A 25,912-nucleotide genomic window follows, 5' to 3' on the forward strand; every position below is an offset into this window, starting at 1 on the left:
GAGTTTAATTGAACTCAAGTTTACCTGTTCTTCTTTTATGACACCTGGACCCGCTTTCACACGGATGTACTCTGACAATATCCCGCTTTTAATGTGGAAGTATTCCACATGAGTCCTCCTGAGCTCAGCAGATATTGGTGAGGAGACTGAAGGTCCAAACAGCTGCAGAGATGATTCCCACCGCAGAGGTATTCACACTCGTTCACGCTCATTTAAACAAAGGTGGTACAAGGGGGTTAAAGGGGATACGAGGGGGTTAAAGGGGGCAATAGTTCCGGTGTGTTTGTGAGACTCTGCAGTTGTGTTACCTATATGACTTCATGTTGTGTTGAATGTTCAGCTTTAGTGATGATGAGCTGATTCTGCAGGAGCGGCTCTGCTCTCACTTAAGACAACAACAAAACATTCTATAGGAATGATAATGTGAGACTCATGTGACCTAATGTGTGTGTGTGTGTGTGTGTGTTCACTGTGATCCAGCTCTAAGACATGAACACACGATCACATGACTTTTCAGCAGGTGTCCTGATCTCATAGACCGTATATATAATGGCGCAGTGATCCTGCTGGTTTCTCTACTGCGTAAAGGAAGCTGAAATATGGCCACCGCCATGTTGGTTTACAGAAGCACAGTGACCATATGTGGATGGGAGGGTGGAGCTGCAGAGGAGGGAGGGGTTAAGATACAGTGAAGGTGACTGACTGCAGGTGTTTATTCATCAGACTAAAGCAGAAACGGACTCGGAGCTCGCTCACCTGGTGAGAGAGCAGCAGGTGAACGACACATGCCGGGAAACTTAAAATAACCGGTCTCCTCATCATCCCATCCTCTCTCTTCAGATGTTCAACATGAGTCTGGTTCTGCTCGAGGTTTCTGCCCATTTAAAGAAGTTAAATGTGACGAATGTTGCTCAGTGCTGCTCGTGGTGATTCATGTTGGTCTCTCTCTAAATAACAAAGAGTCCGGTCTAGACCTGCTCTGTCTGTAAAGTGTCTGAGATAACTTTGGTTGTGAATTGGCGCTATACAAATAACATTTGATTGATTGATCACTACGGTCTAGTCAACTTTAAATTACTTTAAAATGACTGTTTCTTTAATGAAGTTTGGTTTGAACCTTTCTGAGTATTCATCACAATATTCATCACAGTATTTATCACAGTATTTATCACAGTATTCATCACAGTATTCATCACAGTATTTATCACAGTATTCATCACAGTATTCATCACACAGTATTTATCAAAGTATTTATCACAGTATTCATCACAGTATTTATAACAGTATTCATCACAGTATTTATAACAGTATTCATCAAAGTATTTATCACAGTATTCATCACAGTATTCATCACATTATTTATCACAGTATTCATCACAGTTTTCATCACATTATTTATCACAGTATTTATCACAGTATTTATCACAGTATTCATCACAGTATTTATCACAGTATTCATCACAGTATTCATCACATTATTTATCACAGTATTCATCACAGTATTTATAACAGTATTCATCACAGTATTTATCACAGTATTCATCACAGTATTCATCACACAGTATTCATCACAGTATTCATCACAGTATTCATCACACAGTATTCATCACAGTATTCATCACAGTATTCATCACACAGTATTTATCACAGTATTCATCACAGTATTCATCACATTATTTATCACAGTATTCATCACAGTTTTCATCACAGTATTCATCACAGTATTTATCACAGTATTCATCACACAGTATTCATCACATTATTTATCACAGTATTCATCACACAGTATTCATCACATTATTTATCACATTATTTATCACAGTATTCATCACAGTATTTATCACAGTTTTCATCACAGTATTCATCACAGTTTTCATCACAGTATTCATCACAGTATTTATCACAGTATTCATCACAGTATTCATCACACAGTATTCATCACAGTATTCATCACAGTATTCATCACACAGTATTCATCACAGTATTCATCACAGTATTCATCACACAGTATTTATCACAGTATTCATCACAGTATTCATCACATTATTTATCACAGTTTTCATCACAGTTTTCATCACAGTATTCATCACAGTATTTATCACAGTATTCATCACACAGTATTCATCACATTATTTATCACAGTATTCATCACACAGTATTCATCACATTATTTATCACATTATTTATCACAGTTTTCATCACAGTATTCATCACAGTTTTCATCACAGTATTCATCACAGTATTTATCACAGTATTCATCACACAGTATTCATCACATTATTTATCACAGTATTCATCACACAGTATTCATCACATTATTTATCACAGTTTTCATCACAGTATTTATCACAGTATTTATCACACAGTATTTATCACAGTATTCATCACACAGTATTTATCACAGTATTCATCACAGTATTTATCACAGTATTCATCACACAGTATTTATCACAGTATTCATCACACAGTATTCATCACAGTATTTATCACAGTATTTATCACACAGTATTTATCACTGTATTCATCACACAGTATTTATCACAGTATTTATCACAGTATTCATCACACAGTATTTATCACACAGTATTCATCACACAGTATTCATCACAGTATTTATCAAAGTATTCATCACACAGTATTCATCACATTATTTATCACAGTATTCATCACACAGTATTCATCACATTATTTATCACAGTATTTATCACAGTATTCATCACAGTATTTATCACACAGTATTTATCACAGTATTCATCACACAGTATTTATCACAGTATTCATCACAGTATTTATCACAGTATTCATCACACAGTATTTATCACACAGTATTCATCACATTATTTATCACAGTATTTATCACAGTATTCATCACACAGTATTCATCACATTATTTATCACAGTATTTATCACAGTATTCATCACACAGTATTCATCACATTATTTATCACAGTATTTATCACAGTATTCATCACAGTATTTATCACAGTATTCATCACACAGTATTCATCACATTATTTATCACAGTATTTATCACAGTATTTATCACAGTTTTCATCACAGTATTTATCACAGTATTTATCACAGTATTCATCACACAGTATTTATCACAGTATTTATCACAGTATTCATCACAGTATTTATCACAGTATTCATCACAGTATTTATCACAGTATTCATCACACAGTATTTATCACAGTATTCATCACAGTATTCATCACAATATTTTTCACAGTATTCATCACAGTATTCATCACAGTATTCATCACAGTATTCATCACACAGTATTCATCACAGTATTTATCACAGTATTCATCACAATATTCATCACAGTATTCATCACAGTATTCATCACACAGTATTCATCACAGTATTCATCACAGTATTCATCACAGTATTTATCACAGTATTCATCACAGTATTCATCACAGTATTTATCACTGTATTCATCACAGTATTCATCACAGTATTCATCACAGTATTCATCACACAGTATTCATCACAGTATTTATCACTGTATTTATCACAGTATTCATCACAGTATTTATCACAGTATTTATCACAGTATTCATCACAGTATTCATCACACAGTATTCATCACAGTATTTATCACAGTATTCATCACAGTATTCATCACAGTATTTATCACAGTATTCATCACAGTATTCATCACACAGTATTCATCACAGTATTCATCACAGTATTCATCACAGTATTTATCACTGTATTTATCACAGTATTCATCACAGTATTCATCACAGTATTTATCACACAGTATTCATCAAAGTATTCATCACACAGTATTCATCAAAGTATTCATCACACAGTATTCATCACAGTATTTATCACAGTATTCATCACACAGTATTCATCAAAGTATTCATCACACAGTATTCATCAAAGTATTCATCACACAGTATTCATCACAGTATTTATCACAGTATTCATCACACAGTATTCATCAAAGTATTCATCAAAGTATTCATCACACAGTATTTATCACAGTATTCATCACACAGTATTCATCAAAGTATTCATCACACAGTATTCATCAAAGTATTCATCACACAGTATTCATCAAAGTATTCATCACACAGTATTCATCAAAGTATTCATCACACAGTATTCATCACAGTATTCATCACACAGTATTCATCAAAGTATTCATCACACAGTATTCATCACAGTATTTATCACAGTATTCATCACACAGTATTCATCACACAGTATTCATCACAGTATTTATCACAGTATTCATCACACAGTATTTATCACAGTATTTATCACAGTATTCATCACAGTATTTATCACAGTATTCATCACACAGTATTTATCACACAGTATTCATCACACAGTATTCATCACAGTATTTATCAAAGTATTCATCACACAGTATTCATCACATTATTTATCACAGTATTCATCACACAGTATTCATCACATTATTTATCACAGTATTTATCACAGTATTCATCACAGTATTTATCACACAGTATTTATCACAGTATTCATCACACAGTATTTATCACAGTATTCATCACAGTATTTATCACAGTATTCATCACACAGTATTTATCACACAGTATTCATCACATTATTTATCACAGTATTTATCACAGTATTCATCACACAGTATTCATCACATTATTTATCACAGTATTTATCACAGTATTCATCACAGTATTTATCACAGTATTCATCACACAGTATTCATCACATTATTTATCACAGTATTTATCACAGTATTTATCACAGTATTTATCAAAGTATTCATCACACAGTATTCATCACATTATTTATCACAGTATTTATCACAGTATTCATCACAGTATTTATCACAGTATTCATCACACAGTATTCATCACATTATTTATCACAGTATTTATCACAGTATTTATCACAGTTTTCATCACAGTATTTATCACAGTATTTATCACAGTATTCATCACACAGTATTTATCACAGTATTTATCACAGTATTCATCACAGTATTTATCACAGTATTCATCACAGTATTTATCACAGTATTCATCACACAGTATTTATCACAGTATTCATCACAGTATTCATCACAATATTTTTCACAGTATTCATCACAGTATTCATCACAGTATTCATCACAGTATTCATCACAATATTCATCACAGTATTCATCACACAGTATTCATCACAGTATTCATCACAGTATTCATCACAGTATTTATCACAGTATTCATCACAGTATTCATCACAGTATTTATCACTGTATTCATCACAGTATTCATCACAGTATTCATCACAGTATTTATCACTGTATTTATCACAGTATTCATCACAGTATTCATCACACAGTATTCATCACAGTATTCATCACACAGTATTCATCACAGTATTTATCACTGTATTTATCACAGTATTCATCACAGTATTCATCACAGTATTTATCACAGTATTCATCACAGTATTCATCACAGTATTTATCACTGTATTTATCACAGTATTCATCACAGTATTCATCACACAGTATTCATCACAGTATTTATCACTGTATTTATCACAGTATTCATCACAGTATTCATCACACAGTATTCATCACAGTATTCATCACAGTATTTATCACTGTATTTATCACAGTATTCATCACAGTATTCATCACAGTATTTATCACAGTATTCATCACAGTATTCATCACAGTATTTATCACTGTATTTATCACAGTATTCATCACAGTATTCATCACAGTATTTATCACTGTATTTATCACAGTATTCATCACAGTATTCATCACACAGTATTCATCACAGTATTTATCACAGTATTCATCACAGTATTCATCACAGTATTTATCACAGTATTCATCACAGTATTCATCACTGTATTTATCACAGTATTCATCACAATATTCATCACAGTATTCATCACAGTATTCATCACTGTATTCATCACTGTATTTATCAATCAATCAATCAATCAAATTTTATTTGTATAGCTCCAAATCATAACCAGGGTTATCTCGAGACACTTTACAGAAAGAGCAGGTCTAGACCGACTCTTTGTTAAGTTATTTAAAGAGAGGCCCAACATGAATCACCATGAGTAGCACTTAGCAATTCGGCACATTGGCAGAAAAACTTCCTTTTAACAGGCAGAAACCTCGAGCAGAACCAGACTCATGTTGAACAGCCATCTGCCTCGACTGGATGGGCCGAAAATGGGATAGAAGGAGATGCAGGATAGAGACAGGCAAAGAGAGCAACAACAACATATGTTCTTGTTACCACAACAACATATGTCCTTGTTACATGAACAACAACAGACACAAACTTATGGTTACAATGCCAATAATAGTGGTAGACTAGGGTGAAGATTAGCTAAATAAATAAATAAATAAATTAGCGAGAGAAGCAGAGTAATGATAAAGGCTGAGGTAATCGTAATTGTAACAGTTGAAGTCAACAGGTCTACTATTAGCATTAGCAGCAACAATAATGATACTATGGGGAAGGCTGATGTTAGTAGTTGTTGCAGTCGAGCAGGTCCACAGCAGCAGGTGGTCTGCAGCAACGATCCTCAGGAACCTTCAAGACAAGGGAGCACAAGAACTCCCGGGAAGATATGTGGTTAGTAATGTTAATGGGACCAGAAGATACAGAGTTAATGAGCTGCATTAATATGACAGAGAGAGAGAGAGAGAGAGTCAGAGAGAGAGGAAGAGAGAGAGAGAGAGAGAGAGGGAGAGAGAGAGAGAGAGAGAGAGGGAGAGAGAGAGAGAGAGAGAGTCAGAGAGAGAGGAAGAGAGAGAGAGAGAGAGAGAGGAAGAGAGAGAGAGAGAGAGAGAGTCAGAGAGTCAGAGAGAGAGAGAGAGAGAGAAGCTTGGTGTGTCAGATCCCCCCGGCAGTCTAAACCTATAGCAGCATAACTATGGGCTAGTCCAAGCCTGAGCCAGCCCTAACTATAAGCTTTATCAAAGAGGAAAGTTTTAAGTCTTAAAAGAAGAGAGGGTGTCTGCCTCCCGGACCTTGACTGGTAGATTGTTCCAGAGGAGGGGGGCCTGGTAATTGAAGGCTCTACCTCCAACACTACTCTTAGAGACTTTAGGTACCACAAGCAGGCCTGCATCCTGGGAGCGCAATGTTCTAGAGGGGTAATATGGCACTATGAGCTCTTTAAGATATGATGGTGCCTGACCATTAAGAGCTTTGTAAGTAAGAAGAAGGATTTTAAATTCTATTCTATATTTTACAGGAAGCCAGTGCAGAGAGGCTAATACAGGAGAGATGTGATCTCTCTTCCTAGTTCTTGTCAGCACACGTGCTCCAGCATTTTGTACCAGCTGCAGAGTTTTTAGTGACTTATTAGGGCAGCCTGATAGTAACGAGTTACAATAATCCAACCTGGAAGTAACGAATGCATGGACTAGTTTTTCTGCATCGTGTTGAGACAGGATGTGTCTGATGTTTGTTGTGAAGGTGAAAGAAGGCTGTCCTTGATATTTGTTTTATGTGGGAGATGAAGGACATATCCTGATCAAACAGAACTCCCAGATTCCTAACAGTAGTGCTGGATGCCAGGCTGATGCCATCTAGGGCAGCTATATCATTAGAGAAAGAATCTCTGAGGTGTTTTGGGCCGAGCACAATAACTTCAGTTTGTCTGAATTAAGTAGCAGAAAGTTTGTAGTCATCCAGATCTTTATGTCCTTAAGGCATGCTTCTAGTTTAGATAGCTGATTGGTTTCGTCTGGCTTCATAGATAAGTATAATTGAGTATCATCTGCATAACAATGAACATTAATGGAGTGTTTCCTCATGATATTACCCAGAGGAAGCATATATAAGGTAAAAAGAATCGGTCCGAGCACAGAACCTTGTGGAACTCCATGACTAACTTTGGTTTGCATAGAGGACACATCATGAACATTAACAAACTGAGATCGATCTGATCAATAAGATTTAAACCAACTTAGTGCAGATCCTGAAATGCCAATTAAATGTTCTAATCTCTGTAACAGGATGTGATGGTCTATCGTGTCGAAAGCGGCACTAAGATCTAACAGGACGAGTACAGAGAGAAGTCCTCTGTCTGAAGCAGTAAGTAGATCATTTGAAACTCGCACAAGGGCTGTCTCAGTGCTATGGTGGACTCTAAATCCTGACTGAAAGTCCTCAAATAAACTGTTGTTATGAAGAAAGTCACATAATTGATTAGCGACTGCTTTCTCAAGGATCTTTGAGATAAAAGGAAGGTTAGATATAGGTCTATAGTTAGCTAAGGTGCCTGAATCTAGGGTAGGCTTTTTAAGAAGTGGCTTAATTACAGCTAGTTTAAAAGACTGGGGTACATAGCCCGTCGATAAAGACATATTGATCATATCTAGTAAAGAAGTGCTAATTGAGGGAAAGACTTCCTTAAGCAGCTCGGTTGGAATCGGGTCTCAAAGACAGGTTGATGGTTTAGACGAAGATATCAGAGAATTTAGCTCAGGAAGGTCAATTGGAGAAAAACAGTGTAAACATCAGGTTTTTGAGCAGTTTCCAAAGATACATCTGCACCAGTTAACGGCCGGAGGTTACAAATTTTGTCTCTTATCTTTAGGATTTTGTCATTAAAGAAGCTCATGAAATCATCACTGCTGAGGCCTATAGGAATACTTGGCTCAGTGGAGCTGTGACTCTCTGTCAGCCTGGCTACAGTGCTGAAAAGGTACCTGGGATTGTTTTTATGTTCTTCTATGAGGGAGGAGTAGTAGACACCTCGAGCATGCCGTAGGGCCTTCCTGTATTTATTAAGACTATTTTGCCAGAGTAAACGAGACTCTTCTGTTTTGGTGGATCGCCACATTCTTTCAAATTTACGCGACATTTGCTTCAAGTTACGAGTTTCTGAGTCATACCATGGAGCTAGCCTCTGTCGTTTGATAATCTTCTTTTTTAAGGGGGCAATCGAGTCTAGAGTACTTCTCAGCAAACCTGCAGGACTATCAACAAACTGATCAAGCTGAGAGGGACTAACATTAGCATCAGAGCTTTCTGTAGTAAACAGATGTGGTAAAGAATTGTTTCCTTAAATTTAGCTACAGTCCTATCAGACAAACATCTTGTGAGTACATGTTTGTTAACTGGAGAGTAGTCGGTTAATAGGACATCGAATGTTACTAAATAGTGATCTGATAAAAGAGGATTTTGTGGGAAGACAATTAAGTTTTCGGTTTCAAGGCCATAAGCTAGAACAAGGTGGAGGGTGTGGTTAAAGCGGTGAGTAGGCTGGTTTACACTCTGAGTGAAACCAATAGAGTCCAAAAGGGACATAAATGCCATGCTAAGACTATCATTGTCAACATCTACATGAATACTGAAGTCCCCTACAATAATTATTTGATCTGAACTCAGGACTAAACCTGATAAAAACTCTGAGAATTCAGTTAGAAAATCAGAGTATGCGCCAGGAGGGCGGTATACTATCACAAATAAAACAGGCTGTAAAGATTTACAGGCTGGGTGTGAAAAACTCAGAACAAGGCTTTCAAAAGAGCTGAAACTAAGTTTGGGTCGAGGGTTGATTAGAAGACTAGAACTGAAGATAGCTGCCACTCCACCACCTCGACCAGTGTCTCGAGGAGTATGAGTATTAAGATGACTGGGAGGAGTGGATTCATTGAAGCTGACATATTCTTCCTGACACAGCCAAGTCTCAGTTAAAGAGAGTAAATCAATATGATAATCTGATATCAGATCGTTCACTAATAGAGCTTTAGATGACAGGGATCTGATATTTAACACACCACATTTAATTCTCATATTTTTTGGCATAACTTCGGTTGTTGTTTTAATTTTTATTAAATTTTTTTGATTTACTTCTTTTTTATTTGAGTTTGAATTAACTGTAATAAAAGGCCTGGGTTGGGGGGCAGACACAGTCTCTATAACATGAACATTGTGGCTGGGAAACTGCTCACAGGGAAGCTCAGAGGAGTGTGTAGGACTACAGCTCTGCCTCCTGGTCTCAACTCTGGTTTGTCAGGTTTTACGACTAACAAACATAGCCATATTATGAGACAAAAGAGCTGCACCATCCAAAGTGGGATGAATGCCGTCTCTTCCGATCAGACCAGGCTTTCCCCAGAATGTCTGCCAGTTATCTATGAAGCCCACATCGTTTGCTGGGCACCACCTCGACAGCCAGCGGTTGAATGATGACATGCGGCTATACATGTCATCACTCGTCAGATTGGGCAGGGGTCCAGAGAAAACTACGGAGTCCGACATTGTCTTTGCAAATGCACACACCGACTCAACATTAATTTTAGTGACTTCCGATTGACGTAACCGGGAGTCATTAACGCCGACATGAATTACAATCTTATCAAATTTACGATTATCCTTTGTCAGCAGTTTTAAATTTGACTCGATGTCGCCCGCTCTGGCCCCAGGAATACATTTCACTATGGCCGCTGGCTTCGCTGACTGTATCACTGTATTTATCACAGTATTCATCACAGTATTCATCACAGTATTCATCACACAGTATTTATCACAGTATTTATCACAGTATTCATCACACAGTATTTATCACAGTATTTATCACAGTATTCATCACTGTATTTATCACAGTATTCATCACACAGTATTTATCACAGTATTCATCACAGTATTTATCACAGTATTCATCACACAGTATTCATCACAGTATTCATCACAGTATTCATCACACAGTATTCATCACAGTATTCATCACAGTATTCATCACACAGTATTCATCACAGTATTCATCACATTATTTATCACAGTATTCATCACAGTATTTATCACAGTATTCATCACAGTATTCATCACACAGTATTTATCACAGTATTCATCACATTATTTATCACAGTATTCATCACAGTATTCATCAAAGTATTTATCACAGTATACATCACAGTATTTATCACAGTATTCATCACAGTATTTATCACAGTATTCATCACAGTATTTATCACAGTATTTATCACAGTATTTATCACAGTATTCATCACAGTATTTATCACAGTATTCATCACAATATTCATCACAATATTTATCACAGTATTCATCACAGTATTCATCACAGTATTTATCACAGTATTCATCACACAGTATTCATCACAGTATTCATCACAATATTCATCACAATATTTATCACAGTATTCATCACAGTATTCATCACAGTATTTATCACAGTATTCATCACAGTATTCATCACACAGTATTCATCACAGTATTTATCACAGTATTCATCACAGTATTTATCACAGTATTCATCACAGTATTTATCACAGTATTTATCACAGTATTCATCACTGTATTTATCACAGTATTCATCACAGTATTCATCACAGTATTTATCACAGTATTCATCACAGTATTCATCACAGTATTCATCACAGTATTTATCACAGTATTCATCACAGTATTCATCACACAGTATTCATCACAGTATTTATCACAGTATTCATCACAGTATTCATCACAGTATTCATCACAGTATTTATCACAGTATTCATCACAGTATTCATCACACAGTATTTATCACAGTATTTATCACAGTATTCATCACACAGTATTTATCACAGTATTCATCACAGTATTCATCACACAGTATTCATCACAGTATTTATCACAGTATTCATCACAGTATTCATCACAGTATTTATCACAGTATTCATCACAGTATTCATCACACAGTATTCATCACAGTATTCATCACAGTATTTATCACTGTATTTATCACAGTATTCATCACAGTATTCATCACAGTATTTATCACACAGTATTCATCAAAGTATTCATCACACAGTATTCATCAAAGTATTCATCACACAGTATTCATCACAGTATTTATCACAGTATTCATCACACAGTATTCATCAAAGTATTCATCACACAGTATTCATCAAAGTATTCATCACACAGTATTCATCACAGTATTTATCACAGTATTCATCACACAGTATTCATCAAAGTATTCATCAAAGTATTCATCACACAGTATTTATCACAGTATTCATCACACAGTATTCATCAAAGTATTCATCACACAGTATTCATCAAAGTATTCATCACACAGTATTCATCAAAGTATTCATCACACAGTATTCATCAAAGTATTCATCACACAGTATTCATCACAGTATTCATCACACAGTATTCATCAAAGTATTCATCACACAGTATTCATCACAGTATTTATCACAGTATTCATCACACAGTATTCATCACAGTATTTATCACAGTATTCATCACAGTATTTATCACAGTATTCATCACACAGTATTCATCACACAGTATTCATCACAATATTTATCACAGTATTCATCACACAGTATTCATCACAGTATTTATCACAGTATTCATCACACAGTATTCATCACAATATTTATCACAGTATTCATCACACAGTATTCATCACAGTATTTATCACAGTATTCATCACACAGTATTCATCACAGTATTTATCACAGTATTCATCACACAGTATTCATCACACAGTATTCATCACAGTATTTATCACAGTATTCATCACACAGTATTCATCACAGTATTTATCACAGTATTCATCACACAGTATTTGTCACAGTAGTCTGACAACTCTGTCAGTAAGTGAAGGTATTTTCCTAGCAGCCCTCCTGTTTCCGTTCTCTTTTTTCCTGGTTTTCATCGTTCATTTCCTGCTTCCCATTTCCTGTTGAGCAACGCTTCCTGTTCTCAGGGTCGTCCTGCAGTCAGAGGACGTTGTGTCCTACTGAGCAGAGGTCAAAGGTCATAAATCTGCTGTGTGAATCAGTTATATAACTCGCGTCTTTATTTACACACAGATCCTCTTCGTCACCATGCAGCCTGTTGTGTTTATAGCTGAACCTGTGCGTGTGTGTGTGTGTGTGAATATAAACTCTACATGTTACACAGATACATGTTTTGATATGTTACATGTATGACAGGTTCTGTTTCCTGTTTGTTTGATAAAAAACTCCATCAGCTGTTAGAAACATGAAGCCTGTTTTTTACAGTGTATAATATGTTTTTTTACAGTGTTTATAATCGTTTTTTTACAGTGTATAATATGTTTTTTTACAGTGTTTATAATCGGTTTTTTACAATGTATAATCTGTTTTACATTAAATGTAAAAGCTACTTCCTGTCGCAGCATCATCCTCTTCTTCTTCTGTTGTTCTCTCATCAGGTCAGACACACTGAGGACAGTTTAACTCCCTCTGCTGGCCAGCCCTGGAACTGCACAACCAGAAACAGCTAACGGCTAACAGCATTGCTGTGGTTGGTGTTCAGTATTGAATGGCCACAGGAGTGAACTACTGGAGCTCTTATGAACCCAGTTATAAGGTGAGATTCAGGTGTGAATCAGCTGTAAGAGACATTTAGATCCTCCAGACAACGTTGACCTTCAGATTCCAAGAAATCTCCTTCCATGTTTTTACGTGTTCAGACTTTATATAAATAGTCCAACAAAGGAAACAGAATTACAGCAGACACACACAGCATGCAGCGTCATCTTAGTATTCCATTAGATGAAGGAGGACCAACACACAGGTGAGATCAGGTGGAGTCATGAGCTCACCTGCAGAGTCTCATCAGGGTGAACAGGTCAGTCCAGCTGACCCCCCCCCCCCCCTTTCTGATATGGTTAATAAAGGTTATTTGAATGTGTCCGCAGGTGAGAGAGTGTGTGTGGGGGGGCGAGCAGGAGTCCAGCAGTGAGGAGGGAGGAGGCGGGGTCACATGGGAAACACAAGCCATGGAGGTCAAAGGTCAACTCATCTCAGCACCTGGTGAGAACAGACAACACATCCCCCATTCAAGTCCAGCCCCCCTTAGTCACAACCTTGACATCTTCACAGTGTGGGTTTTTAAGCAGATATAAGCAAAGCACTTAACATAGCATATAGCATGTAGCATAGCATATAGCACGTAGCATAGCATATAGCATAATCAGCAAGTTACAAGGGTTTGCTGCTCGCTCAACTGTTACTGGAGGACGGAGTTAAAGGGGAGGGTCAATACAGTAATAAAAGGCTTGTTCAAGATGAGCGAGGCCTGCGTAGAATCGATCGCCGCCTTGCCAAGCACATCACATGGCGGTTAGATTGTTGTCCGACTTGCTCTGAAAACCCGACTGCGCGAGGCTTTGAAGTCCCGCGGGAGTGAGGCGGCCATAGTTTTCATGGCCAGGTGCTGCAGTTGCTCTCCACCATCTGCACAACGCCGTGCATGATGGGAAACGACTTGCTCTGGTTTGAATAAAGCACCTACTGGCTGAAATAAAGCTTTGACACCCCCCACAAGGAAGTGATGAGACGTCTGTCTTATTCATCGTTATTTATTAAACTTCATGAAGCGTCAGACACCAAACGCTTTCATCAAAGTACAGTGTGTGTTACCTGTATGTGTGTGTGTGTGTGTGTATGTGCAGACCCTCTCACCTGTCCTGACAGGAAGCAGCGGGAGCGAATGGCAGAGTTGCAGGAGAGGAGGCGGAGCCTGCAGGCGCTACTTAGCACACGATTGGCGGAGCTGAGACGCATCTGTCTGCAGGAAGCGGTGAGTGATGTCCTAAATAGGCCCCTCCTCCAACTGGGATCATCCATTCACAACTCTCTACGAAAAGAGGTGTTTAATGATGTAATCTGTGTTTCTGTGTTCCATTGGTCAGGAGCTGACAGGGGCAGTGTCCAGTGACTTCCCCCTGGACGCAGGGGAGAAACCCCCCTGTGTCCGACGGAGGGGTGGGACCTCCCGCCAGACAAACAGGAAGTGTCGAGCTGAGGTGAGCACGTTTGAATTGTGATCTCATCAGCTGTGTCATCCTTCACTGAGTTAGCTCCTCATGCTAATGCAGCTAATGCTCCAGTCAAACAGACACCTGTGACTGAACTCAAACAATCAAGCTGATCCTGAAAAACAGCTGCACTCTGAACAAACAGGTGTCAAGGTGTTTAACAGGTAGGCTGACACATCAGGGGTCTCATTTCTAAACGTTGCTTACACTCAAAACGGGGCCTGAAATCGGCGTACTCCACTTCCCACTCAAGAGATGTGATCTATAATGTTACAGTGTTACAGTTTCATGTAGCAGACGTCCAAAGCGACAAACGTCTGAGAGTGAATACGACACAAGCAACGATCGACAGGATCAAGTGTGATTGGACACTGGAGCCAACAGGCAGTGTATAGGATGAAAATCCTAGTCAGCATAAACTACATCCTCCATGTCATCATCATCAATAACATCAACATCATTAAGGTCAGAGGTGATAAAGAGCTGGGTCTTTAGCTTCTTCTTCAAGGTGAAAGGGACCGAATGGAGTTTGGTAGCTCGTTCCACCACCGGGGGGCGACAGAGGAGAAGAGTCTAGTTAGAGACTTAGGGCCCTGTTGTGATGGGAGCACCAGGCGCCTTTCATTGGCAGAGCGGAGTGGGCGGGACGGAGTGTAGACCTGGATGAGGGCGTTCAGGTAGGCAGGAGACGTGTTTGCTGCTGTTTTGTAAGCGAGCGACAGGGTTTGAATTTGATGAGGGCGACGACTGTTGAGGGGTACGAGCAGTGGAGGGGTACGAGCAGTGGAGTGACTTGTGCTGTTTTGGGTTGACTGTAGATCAGTCGTGCTGCTGCGTTCTGGATCATCTGCAGAGGTTTGAATGTGCAGGAAGGCCTGCCAGGAGGGAGTTGCAGTAATCGATGCGTGATATAACGAGAGCCTGTACCAGCAGGTGTGTTGCATGCTCTGACAGGTAGGGTCTGATCTTCTGACCGAGCAATCGAGGCCACATGAACCTTAAAGGTTAGCTGGTCGTCATCATGACGCTCAGGTTCCAGGCAGACACAGTGGGTATGAGTTCAGTTTGTCCGAGCTGGATGTTGATCTGTGGTTGCACAGAGGGACTGGCTGGGATGACGAGGAGCTCAGTCTTGGATAGGTTGAGCTGAGGGTGGTGTTCTTTCATCCATTTAGAGACATCAGCAAGGCAGGACGAGATACGTGCTGAGGCTGTAGTGTCCTCTGGTGGGAATGGCATGAAGAGCTGGGTATCGTCCGCATAGCAATGGTATGAGAAACCATGGGAGCGGATGATTGCAAGGTGGTATTTATTGACGGTGAATTGGATGAAGAAGTGATCTGACAGGGGTGTGACGGTCAGATTTGCTGTGGGGCAGTTCCTTGTAAAAATGAGATCCAGAGTATTACCTGCCTCATGTGTGGGAGGGGGAGGGACCTGTTTGAGGTCGAAAGAGGACAGAAGAGATTGGAAGTATGTTGCCTGGGCTTTGTCCATGTAAATGTCTCCCATGACAAGGAGGGGTGTGCCATCCTGGAGGAGAGGGCCATCGCCCAAACTTGATGGGAAAATGTGCACCGGTGAGCAAACTGTGAGTACGAACACTTCGGAGACAGACAGGTGGTGAGGTGGTGAACTGAAGCCAGGCCGTGAATTGATCATCAAACATCATAGACATCATATCACATCATCATCATAGTGAGACGTGAGCACCTTTTAGTTGAACATATATAGATATATACATAGATATAAGCAAACATTAAATAAAAGGAGCGCAGAGGAGAGACCGTCTCCTGGACTGTTGATGTAGAAATCCAAAATAACAACAAAAAGTGTTGCCATGACGAACAGAGCGTCGGGTCGCTGGTTCAGCTCAGTGTGTGGAGAGGCTACAGTCCTCGACGCACTGATCGCAGGTTTCGACTCCAGGATTGCTGATCATTTGGTGCATGTCAACCCCCTCTCTCTGCTCCCCACATTTCCAGTCTCTCTCCAGCTGAGCCCCAAAAATATGTGTTTATAGCAGCAAGTAGGATTTTTAGTCTACAACTAAAGCAGTGACTGCTCTCACAATCATTACATATGCTTTTAATCAGCCCAAACACCGCTCAGGCCAATTCATCATAACCAAACTACACGACTTAAAGAGCGTTTCTCTGATCAAACTTCTGTCAGAGATCCCTGAGAGGAGGAGACCTCTGACCGACGCCAACATTCAGTCATCGTGTGACGTCATCACTGTGGTTTCTGTAAACATGTCAATACAGCGGGGACACTGCTGATGGATCCACTGCACTGCTGGTGAACTACATGAACGCTGTAACGACGTGTTGTCACTCGCTGGTTTGTCTTTGTGCTCGCTGCAGCTTTCTGTGATCGGCCTCTCGTGTGTATGCTTTCCATTCACGAGGTGCTTTGCATCGAGCGTTTCAGGTGTAATGTGGGCGTGTAGAGGGCGGAACAAGAGGCTAATCCACATTTCCAGGTGGATTGTGATTTATAAAGGGAACATTGCGTGCAGGTGTGTGGGTTTTGTGCGCACACCATTTCCAGGTTTTCTCTTTCGAACACTGAGAGCCTATCGTTACTGACATTTTTGTTGCCATGTAAATGTTGAGTTTGGTTTTATGCGCTTTTACCAACAACTTAAATTATTAATGGCACTTTGCACTTTGATAGCGATCTTTGCACAGTACATTTTGCACATTGCATATTTGCACATTTTGTATTTAACAACGTTATTTATTGATCATTTAACAACAGTATTTATTCACGTTTGAAACCCATGATTGGCGTGGTCTCCCGGCAGGGGCTGGCTTGAGAGCGCTGCTCCGCCTGAAAGAGGGGGGAGCTCCGATGATACAGTTTACATTGGTTAATGATTGACAAACGGTAACATGCGTTCTGTTTAATGTGTGCAGTATTTTATATGTGATGATCGTTATAATAAGTGTGTGCTCGTGCCTTAAATGTAGCAAATTGATGGAATCATCTGTGTGATCACTCGCCTGTCTTGTCCTGTGTCCGCTCCAGGGTGTTTGGGCCTAAAGATTCCCCCGGGGGAACGGACACGCAGATAAACGTTCCGGGAGGGACCAAGTGATAAGAAAGTGGGGTGTACATTTATATTTATTGTAATTATGTGTAATGGGCTTATTTGGTGTTAAATAGCAGTAGGTGTTTATTGTAAATATTATGGACAGGGGTATAATGTACACATCTTGTCTCAGCTCATTTAGTTAGTTGATAATATTTTGGAGAGCACCTCCTGATTGGTTTAGTCCAACGTGAGTCTGCCGGTGTCACAGTATAAAAGGCTCCGATCACTTTCTGTCTGAGCTGCTGCTCGGAGCTGCGTGTGATGTTGCCAAGCTGCTAACTGCTGCTGACTGAAGTAATCAAGTGTTTATAATTCACTTCCTGTGTGTTATTCTGTGTGTCTGTGTGTGTGTGTCTGTGTGTGTGTGTGTGTGTGTGTGCGTGTGTGTCTGTGTGTCTGTGTGTGTGTGTGTGTGTCTGTGTGTCTGTGTGTGTGTGTGTGTGTGTGTGTGTGTGTGTCTGTGTGTGTGTGTGTGTGTCTGTGTGTCTGTGTGTGTGTGTGTGTGTGTGTGTGTCTGTGTGTGTGTGTGTGTGTGTGTCTGTGTGTGTGTGTTTTCAGGAAGAAGAGTCTCAGCGTTCAAAGCCGAAGAAAACTTTATTCAGTGGAGCTCTGAGGAAACACAGCGACTCTGAACACAACACACACACACACACACACCACGGCAAGAGGACTGTACACCGAGGCTGCCACACAGGTAACACACACTCACACACACGCACACACACAGCTGGCAGTAGATGAGGAGCCATTGTTTCAAGAGGAAATCTGTTTCTCTTCCTGCTTTTATTCTGAAACTGATTGTGTGTGTGTGTGTGTGTGTGTGTGTGTGTGTGTGTGTGTGTGTGTGTGTGTGTGCAGATGACACAGTGAGGTCAGAGAGCAGCTCGACATCAGACTCAACAGGACACGACAATGGTAACACACACTCACACACACACACACACACACACACACACACACACACACACACACACGCACACATACACACACACTGCAGATGCTCAGATGCTGCAGCTCCACTTGCTGACTGACAGCTTTATTCATAAACCCTGCTCTTATTTTGGTAGTTTAATGTCTGAACCCTGCTCTTATTTTGGTAGTTTAATGTCTGAACCCTGCTCTTATTTTGGTAGACAGATAGTTAGACCTTTATTGGCATACAAATGTTTTCCAGCCGGTTGGTGCTTTGATGGCCTGAGGCGCCTTCAGCAGTTCAAACAGGTGGCGTCCGGGATGAGTGAATGCTGTGCGCTCTTCTGAGGCAGCATGTGTTGTAAATATCCTCAAGGGAGGGGAGGAGGCAGCCGATGAACTTTTGGACTGTCGAGATGACCCTTTGGAGCGCCTTCTTATGTGCTGCGGAACAACTGGCCAACCAGGCAGATATGCAGTAACTCAGCACACTCTGGATAGAGCGGTCAGCAGTCAGTCAGCCAAGTTGTTCTTCCTGAGTATCCTCAAAAAATGGAGGCGCTGCTGGGCCTTCCTTACAAACGCGGTGGTGTTAGTTTTCCAGGACAGGTCATCATCCAGGTGTAGGCCCAGGACCCTGAAGTCCAAGGCCCTCTCCACACACGTTGATGTGGCTGGGATGCGGATCAGATTTCTTCCTTCTGAAGTCAATGATGAGCTCTTTTTGAGGTATTCAGGACCAGGTTGTTCTGCGTGCACCACACAGACCCTAACCCTCCCCCAGAGTAGAGCCCCACCACAGTTGAATCATCCGCAAATTTAATGATGGCATTGCTCGGGTATGTAGGGGGGGGCAGTCATAGGTGTAGAGAGTGTAGAGCAGCTCCTAAGACTGTGGAAAGATGGGAACTTTACCCTAACCCTCTGAGACGGTCTGACAGGAAGTCTTTGATCCGGTAACAGATGGTGTGTGGAAGTCTTCTAATTTAGTGATGATTGTGTTGACGGTAGAGCTAAAGTCTATGAAAAGAATACTTGCATAGTTCCCCTGATGCTCCAGATGGGTCAGTGCTATGTGCAGAGCTGTGGCTATGGCATCCTCATATTCACATTCATAACTACTGGTGTTAGTGCCGCCGGGCGATAGTTGTTGAGGCTGCTAATAGTGTTTTTTCGGCAGTGTGATGATTGTAGCAGATTTCAGGCAGAGTTGGATTCTGAGCTGAGACAGGGGCAGGTTGAATATCTTTGTAAAGACCCCAGCGAGCTGGTATGCACAGTCCTTCAGCACCATGCCAGATACCCCATCAGGTCCAGTTGCTTTCCTTGGGTTCACCTTCCTCAGTGTGCACCTCACCTCATGTTCCTGCACTGTGAGGATATGGCTGCTGTGGGCTGGTGAGTGGGGTATAGCTGCCCCCGGAGCCTCCGCCTCAAAGCAGGCAAAGAAACAGTTTAGTTCCTCAGCTGGCGAGGCACCCCCAGCGGCTGTGAGGTTGCTGGATTTGTAGTTGGTAAATGCTGGACTCCCTGCCACATCTTCTGTGTTTTATTGCCGCAAAGGTGGTCCTCAATCCTCCTCCCATAAGCTGCCCTGGCCTCTCTGATGTCTCTTTTCAAGTTGGCTCTGGCAGCGCTGCACTGTGCCCCATCCCCAGACCTAACAGTGTTCCTGTCCCTCAGCAGGAGTTGACTTCTTTTGTCATCCATGCCTTCTGGTTAGAATACACATGGAAACATTTGTCCACAGTGACAATATCCACACAGTTCTTAATGTAGCTGAGCATAGTTGAAGTGCACTCTTCCAGGTCATGGTGTTCAAAAATGTCCCAATTTGTTCTTTCAAAACAATCCTGCAGCTGCTACAGGGCCCCTTCAGCCATGTCTTTGTGATGGGTCGGGCTGTCCTCTTGAGAGGGGTGTATGCTGGCATTAACACATCATGTGGTCAGAATGTCCCCGATGTGGTAAAGGGGCTGCCATTTTTTATTTTAGAGTAGAGGCTTTATCCAGTCGATTAATTCCCCTGGTAGCACATTTTATGTGCTGTTGATATTTTGGGAGTACTTTCTTTCTTTAGATCAGTGGGGTAAAAGTTCCCCACTACGATGTGTGCTGCCTCAGGATAGATGTTCTGTTGGCTGTTTATTGCTTCATGGAAGTGGCCAAGAGCTGAGTTAGCATTAGCATCAAGGGGAATATACACAGCATTAACCAGTGCCCTAGTAAACTCACGTGGAACGTAGATGGGTCTACATTTAACAGTATGGCTGTCGATGGTCTTGGTGCTAGTACACCAGTTGTTGTTAGCATAAATACAAACCCCCTCCTCATTGGAGTCTCTAAAGGGGAGCCGTAAGACGCTTTGTCTATCCTGTTTAAAACTATAAACTACTGTAACCAATAACCATGTCTATCTGCCTGTCTGTCTGCCTGTCAGATGACGGTGTGTCTCAGTGTCGCCCCCCGCTGGTGTCTGCTGGATCTCCTGTGGAGATTTTCTACCAGAACAAAACCAGGAGGAACTCAGTGCTCAACAGGTACACACAGCTAACCTGCTAGCCAACAGCTAGCTAACAGTCAGCTGACTGTCAGTCTTCTTACCTGTCTGTCTCCTCCCCTGTCTCTCTCCTCACCTGTCTCTCTTCTCACCTGTCTCTCTTCTCACCTGTCTGTCTCCTCACCTGTCTGTCTCCTCACCTGCCTCTCTCCTCGCCTGTCTCTCTCCTCACCTGTCTCTCTCCTCGCCTGTCTTTCTCCTCACCTGTCTCTCTCCTCACCTGTCTCTCTTCTCACCTGTCTGTCTCCTCACCTGTCTGTCTCCTCACCTGCCTCTCTCCTCGCCTGTCTCTCTCCTCACCTGTCTCTCTTCTCGCGTGTCTGTCTCCTCGCATGTCTCCCTCCTCACCTGTCTGTCTTCTCACCTGCCTCTCTCCTCGCCTGTCTCTCTCCTCGCCTGCATCGCTCCTCACCTGTCTCTCTCCTCACCTGTCTCTCTCCTTGCATGTCTCACTTCTTACCTGTCTGTCTCCTTGCCTGTCCCTCTCCTGGTCTGTCTGTCTCCTCGCCTGTCTCTCTCCTAGCATGTCTCCCTTCTCACCTGTTTGTCTCCTCACCTGTCTGTCTCCTCGCCTAGCCCTCTCCTGGTCTGTCTGTCTCCTCGCCTGTCTTTCTTCTCACCTGTCTGTCTCCTCACCTGCCTCCCTCCTCACCTGCCTCCCTCCTCACCTGTCCCTCTCCTCGCCTGTCTGTCTCCTCACCTGTCTCTCTCTTCACCTGTCCCTCTCCTCACCTGTCTCTCTCTTCACCTGTCCCTCTCCTCACCTGTCTCTCTCTCTTCACCTGTCCCTCTCCTCACCTGCCTCCCTCCTCACCTGACCCTCTCCTCGCCTGTCTGTCTCCTCACCTGTCTCTCTCTTCACCTGTCCCTCTCCTCACCTGTCTCTCTCTTCACCTGTCCCTCTCCTCACCTGTCTCTCTCTCTTCACCTGTCCCTCTCCTCACCTGCCTCCCTCCTCACCTGACCCTCTCCTCACCTGTCTGTCTCCTCACCTGACCCTCTCCATCACCTGTCTGTCTCCTCACCTGACCCTCTCCTCACCTGTTCCTCTCCTCACCTGCCTCTCTCCTCGCCTGTCTGTGTCCTCGCTTGTCTCTCTCCTCGCCTGTCTGTCTCCTCACCTGTCTCTTTCTTCACCTGTCTCTCTCCTTGCCTGTCCCTCTCCTCACCTGTCTGTCTCTTCATCTGTCCCTCTCCTCACCTGTCTCTCTCTTCACCTGTCTGTCTCCTCACCTGTCTGTCTCCTTACCTGACCCTCTCCTCGCATGTCCCTCTCCTCACCTGTCTGTCTCCTCACCTGTTCCTCTCCTCACCTGCCTCTCTCCTCGCCTGTCTGTCTCCTCACCTTCCTCTCTCCTCACCTGTCTGTCTCCTTGCCTGTCCCTCTCTACACCTGTCTGTGTCCTCACCTCTCTCTCTCTTTACCTGTCTGTCTTCTCACCTGTCTGTCTCCTCACCTGTCTCTCTCTTTACCTGTCTGTCTCCTCACCTGTCTGTTATCTCTCCTGCCCTTTCTCTCTCCTCCCCTGTCCGTCTCCTCACCTGTCCCTCTCCTCACCTTTCTGTCTCCTTACCTGTCCCTCTCCTCACCTGTCTCCTCACCTGTCCCTCTCCTCACCTGTCCCTCTCCTCACCTGTCTCCTTACCTTTCCCTCTCCTAACCTGTCTCCTCACCTGTCCCTCTCCTCACCTTTCTCTCTCATCTCCTGTCTCTCTCATCTCCTGTCTGTCTCCTCACCAGTCTCTCCCTTTACGTGTCTGTCTCCTCACCTGTCTGTAATCCTCACCTGTCTCTCTCCTCACCTCTCTCTCTTTTTACCTGTCTGTTTTCTCACCTGTCTGTTATCTCACCTGTCTGTCTCCTCACCTGACCCTCTCCTCACCTGTTCCTCTCCTTGCCTGTCTCTCTCCTCACCTGTCCCTCTCTTCACCTGTCTGTCTCCTCACCTGTCCCTCTCCTCACCTGTCCCTCTCCTCACCTGTCTGTCTCCTCACCTGTCTCTTTCTTCACCTGTCTCTCTCATCATCTTTCTGTCTCCTCATCTTTCTGTCTCCTCACCTGTCTGTCTCCTCACCTGTCTCTCTCCTCACCTGTCCCTCTCCTCATTTTTCTGTCTCCTCACCTGTCTCTCTCCTCACCTGTCTCTTTCTTCACCTGTCTCTCTCTAGCCTGTCTCCCTCCTCATCTTTCTGTCTCCTCACCTGTCTGTCTCCTCAGCTGTCTCTCTCCTCACCTGTCTCTCTCTTTACCTGTCTGTCTCCTCACCTGTCTGTAATCTCACCTGTCTGTCTCTTCACCTGTCTGTTATCTCACCTGTCTGTCTCCTCTTTCAGGGCCGACCATCCAGAGATCTTTCAGACCCACAAGCCCCTCCCCCTTCCCCCCTCCCATCCTCCCCCCCCTCCCCCTCGCTCTCAGGACTCCTCCTCCTCCTCCGCTCCTTCTGATCCAGTAGGGGAGGGAGGGGTCAGGATGAACGCTGCTCGTCACAGTAACAGCTCTGATGGCCTCCTCGACCGCATTGCCCCCCCGGAGGAGGAGGGGGGGACACAGCAGGGAGGATTGTGGGTAAACAGTCTGTCGGGGTCCAGAGGAATGAACACTGGTGGGGTTTTCAGGAGCTCAGAGACGCTGACAGATGGACGGGCAAGGACCAGGAGCAATAACGGACTTAGTGAGGGGGGCGGGGCTGGACGAGGGGGAGGAGCTCGAGGAGGCGGGTACAGTGAGGTGCTGCTGGACTATGTGTGGGGGAAACAGCAGCAGCTGCAGCGGCAGCAGTCCCAGCCCAACAGCCGACAGCCAATCGCATCGCAGATGCTCTACAACGGATACTCCTCCCAGCAGCCCTCTGCAGCCCCACCCACCTACCGCGGTCACCATGGCGACCAGCGCCGAGTCAAAGTGACCCGCACCAAGTCCTGCGGGCCCTTCCTCCCAGTGCAGACTGATACCCACAATCCTCCTCTGTCAGCTATCCAGCCAGACCCCCACCCCCACCTGCTACCCCCCCGACCTCCTCAGCCCCCCCCAATCCAGGATGCCCAGCTGGAGGACGCCACCAGGAGCCTCCACAAGGCACTTGCCCTGGAAGGTACGCACAATACTTCCTGTTACATCACACACAGGTCCACCTCTAAAACATCAGTTAATCTTTAATTTAAGTGCTGTGTGTGATTGGCAGGTCTGAGGGACTGGTACCTGAGGAACACGATTGGCTCCACCCAGCAAAACCAGGTGAATGGAAAGGTCAGCACAGGGGTCAACACTAAGGTTAATGGGGGGGTCAAAGGTCATGCTGGAGGAGGGGGCGGAGCTCTGCCAGACAGACGGAGGACTCAAGGTGTCATCCAACAGTCGACCTATCAGAAGGAGGCGAGTCATCACAAAAAGACGCTGCCACACTCAGCCACGTTCCACGGACACCCACTGCATGGCAGGTAGGAGTCAGCTCACCTGTGCAGGAACACCCCAACTGCTGCTCCACCTCACCCTCTCTCTCTCTCTCTCTCTCTCTCTTTCTCTTTCGCACTATATCTCAGGTCTGTGGACAGCTCGCTCTACCAAGACTCGTTCCCTCAGAAACAGGAAGTTGCTCTCAGAGATCTGACCCTGGACCAGCCGTCTCCTGGAACTCTGGTCTGACTCACCGACCAATCACGACGAAGGACAGACACGCCCACCGATCCCAGGCGGGTTTCCTGGAATGCACACTTGAGGTGAACCTCGGCTCAGAGGCACTCCAGCAGCAGACCAGCAGTTCCTGAAACTCCGCCCACCATGATGTCACTAAGAGGATGATGTTACAGTCCTGTTCACCCTCAGGGTGACGACGAACTCCGACCCCCCCCCCAGCTCTGATGACACTGATGTCAAAACGTTAAAACAAAATGAGCTGCAAATTTTTTTACTGTTTGTTTTAAAGTGTCCACGGTGACATGTTTATCTGTAATCTGACTCTCAGACAATCAGAACAAAACCAGCTTTTATATGAACTTTGATGATGAAGCTGTTGCACTTGCTGAGGTCACATGATCACCAGCTGACATCACCAGCTCGTTTAACAGACCAGCAGATTAGATAACGTCTTAATTGATCAGGTGTCTGTTTGATCCTCAGGTGAGTCTCTTCAGGTAACTTCTGCACTAAGCAGCTGCATCAGACTGTCGCTCTCTTCTTCCCTAATGAACGTGTCAGCATCAGGGTCAGGACAGGACGTGTCAGCATCAGGGACAGGAATGGACGTGTCAGCATCAGGGACAGGACAGGACAGGACGTGTCAGCATCAGGGTCAGGGCAGGACAGAACATGTCAGCATCAGGGACAGGACGTGTCAGCATCAGGGTCAGGACATGTCAGCATCAGTGTCAGGACAGGACAGGATGTGTCAGCATCAGGGACAGGACAGGACAGGACGTGTCAGCATCAGGGACAGGACAGGACAGGATGTGTCAGCATCAGGGACAGGACAGGACAGGACGTGTCAGCATCAGGGACAGGACAGGACAGGACGTGTCAGCATCAGTGTCAGGACAGGACAGGACGTGTCAGCATC

At 43.2% G+C, this 25,912-nt stretch overlaps 1 protein-coding gene across 1 annotated transcript in view; it reads left to right on the top strand.

Moving 5' to 3' along the window:
- Nucleotides 1–25,912, top strand: part of ccdc120a (coiled-coil domain containing 120a) — a 30,379-nt gene extending 4,467 nt beyond the window's left edge. Inside the window, exons 2-11 of the mRNA XM_069680740.1 lie at nucleotides 13,174–13,331; nucleotides 13,663–13,777; nucleotides 14,419–14,546; nucleotides 14,659–14,772; nucleotides 18,443–18,578; nucleotides 18,743–18,799; nucleotides 21,237–21,336; nucleotides 23,691–24,451; nucleotides 24,542–24,797; nucleotides 24,900–25,912. Coding sequence (XP_069536841.1) covers nucleotides 13,284–13,331; nucleotides 13,663–13,777; nucleotides 14,419–14,546; nucleotides 14,659–14,772; nucleotides 18,443–18,578; nucleotides 18,743–18,799; nucleotides 21,237–21,336; nucleotides 23,691–24,451; nucleotides 24,542–24,797; nucleotides 24,900–25,002 — 1,818 coding nt within the window. The 5' untranslated portion in view covers nucleotides 13,174–13,283 and the 3' untranslated portion in view covers nucleotides 25,003–25,912. The remainder of the gene's footprint in view (nucleotides 1–13,173; nucleotides 13,332–13,662; nucleotides 13,778–14,418; nucleotides 14,547–14,658; nucleotides 14,773–18,442; nucleotides 18,579–18,742; nucleotides 18,800–21,236; nucleotides 21,337–23,690; nucleotides 24,452–24,541; nucleotides 24,798–24,899) is intronic.

Source organism: Semicossyphus pulcher, unplaced genomic scaffold (assembly GCF_022749685.1).
Source record: "Semicossyphus pulcher isolate SPU_LCO1_2020_fin unplaced genomic scaffold, fSemPul1.0.p SCAF_40, whole genome shotgun sequence".
NCBI lineage: Eukaryota > Metazoa > Chordata > Actinopteri > Labriformes > Labridae > Semicossyphus > Semicossyphus pulcher.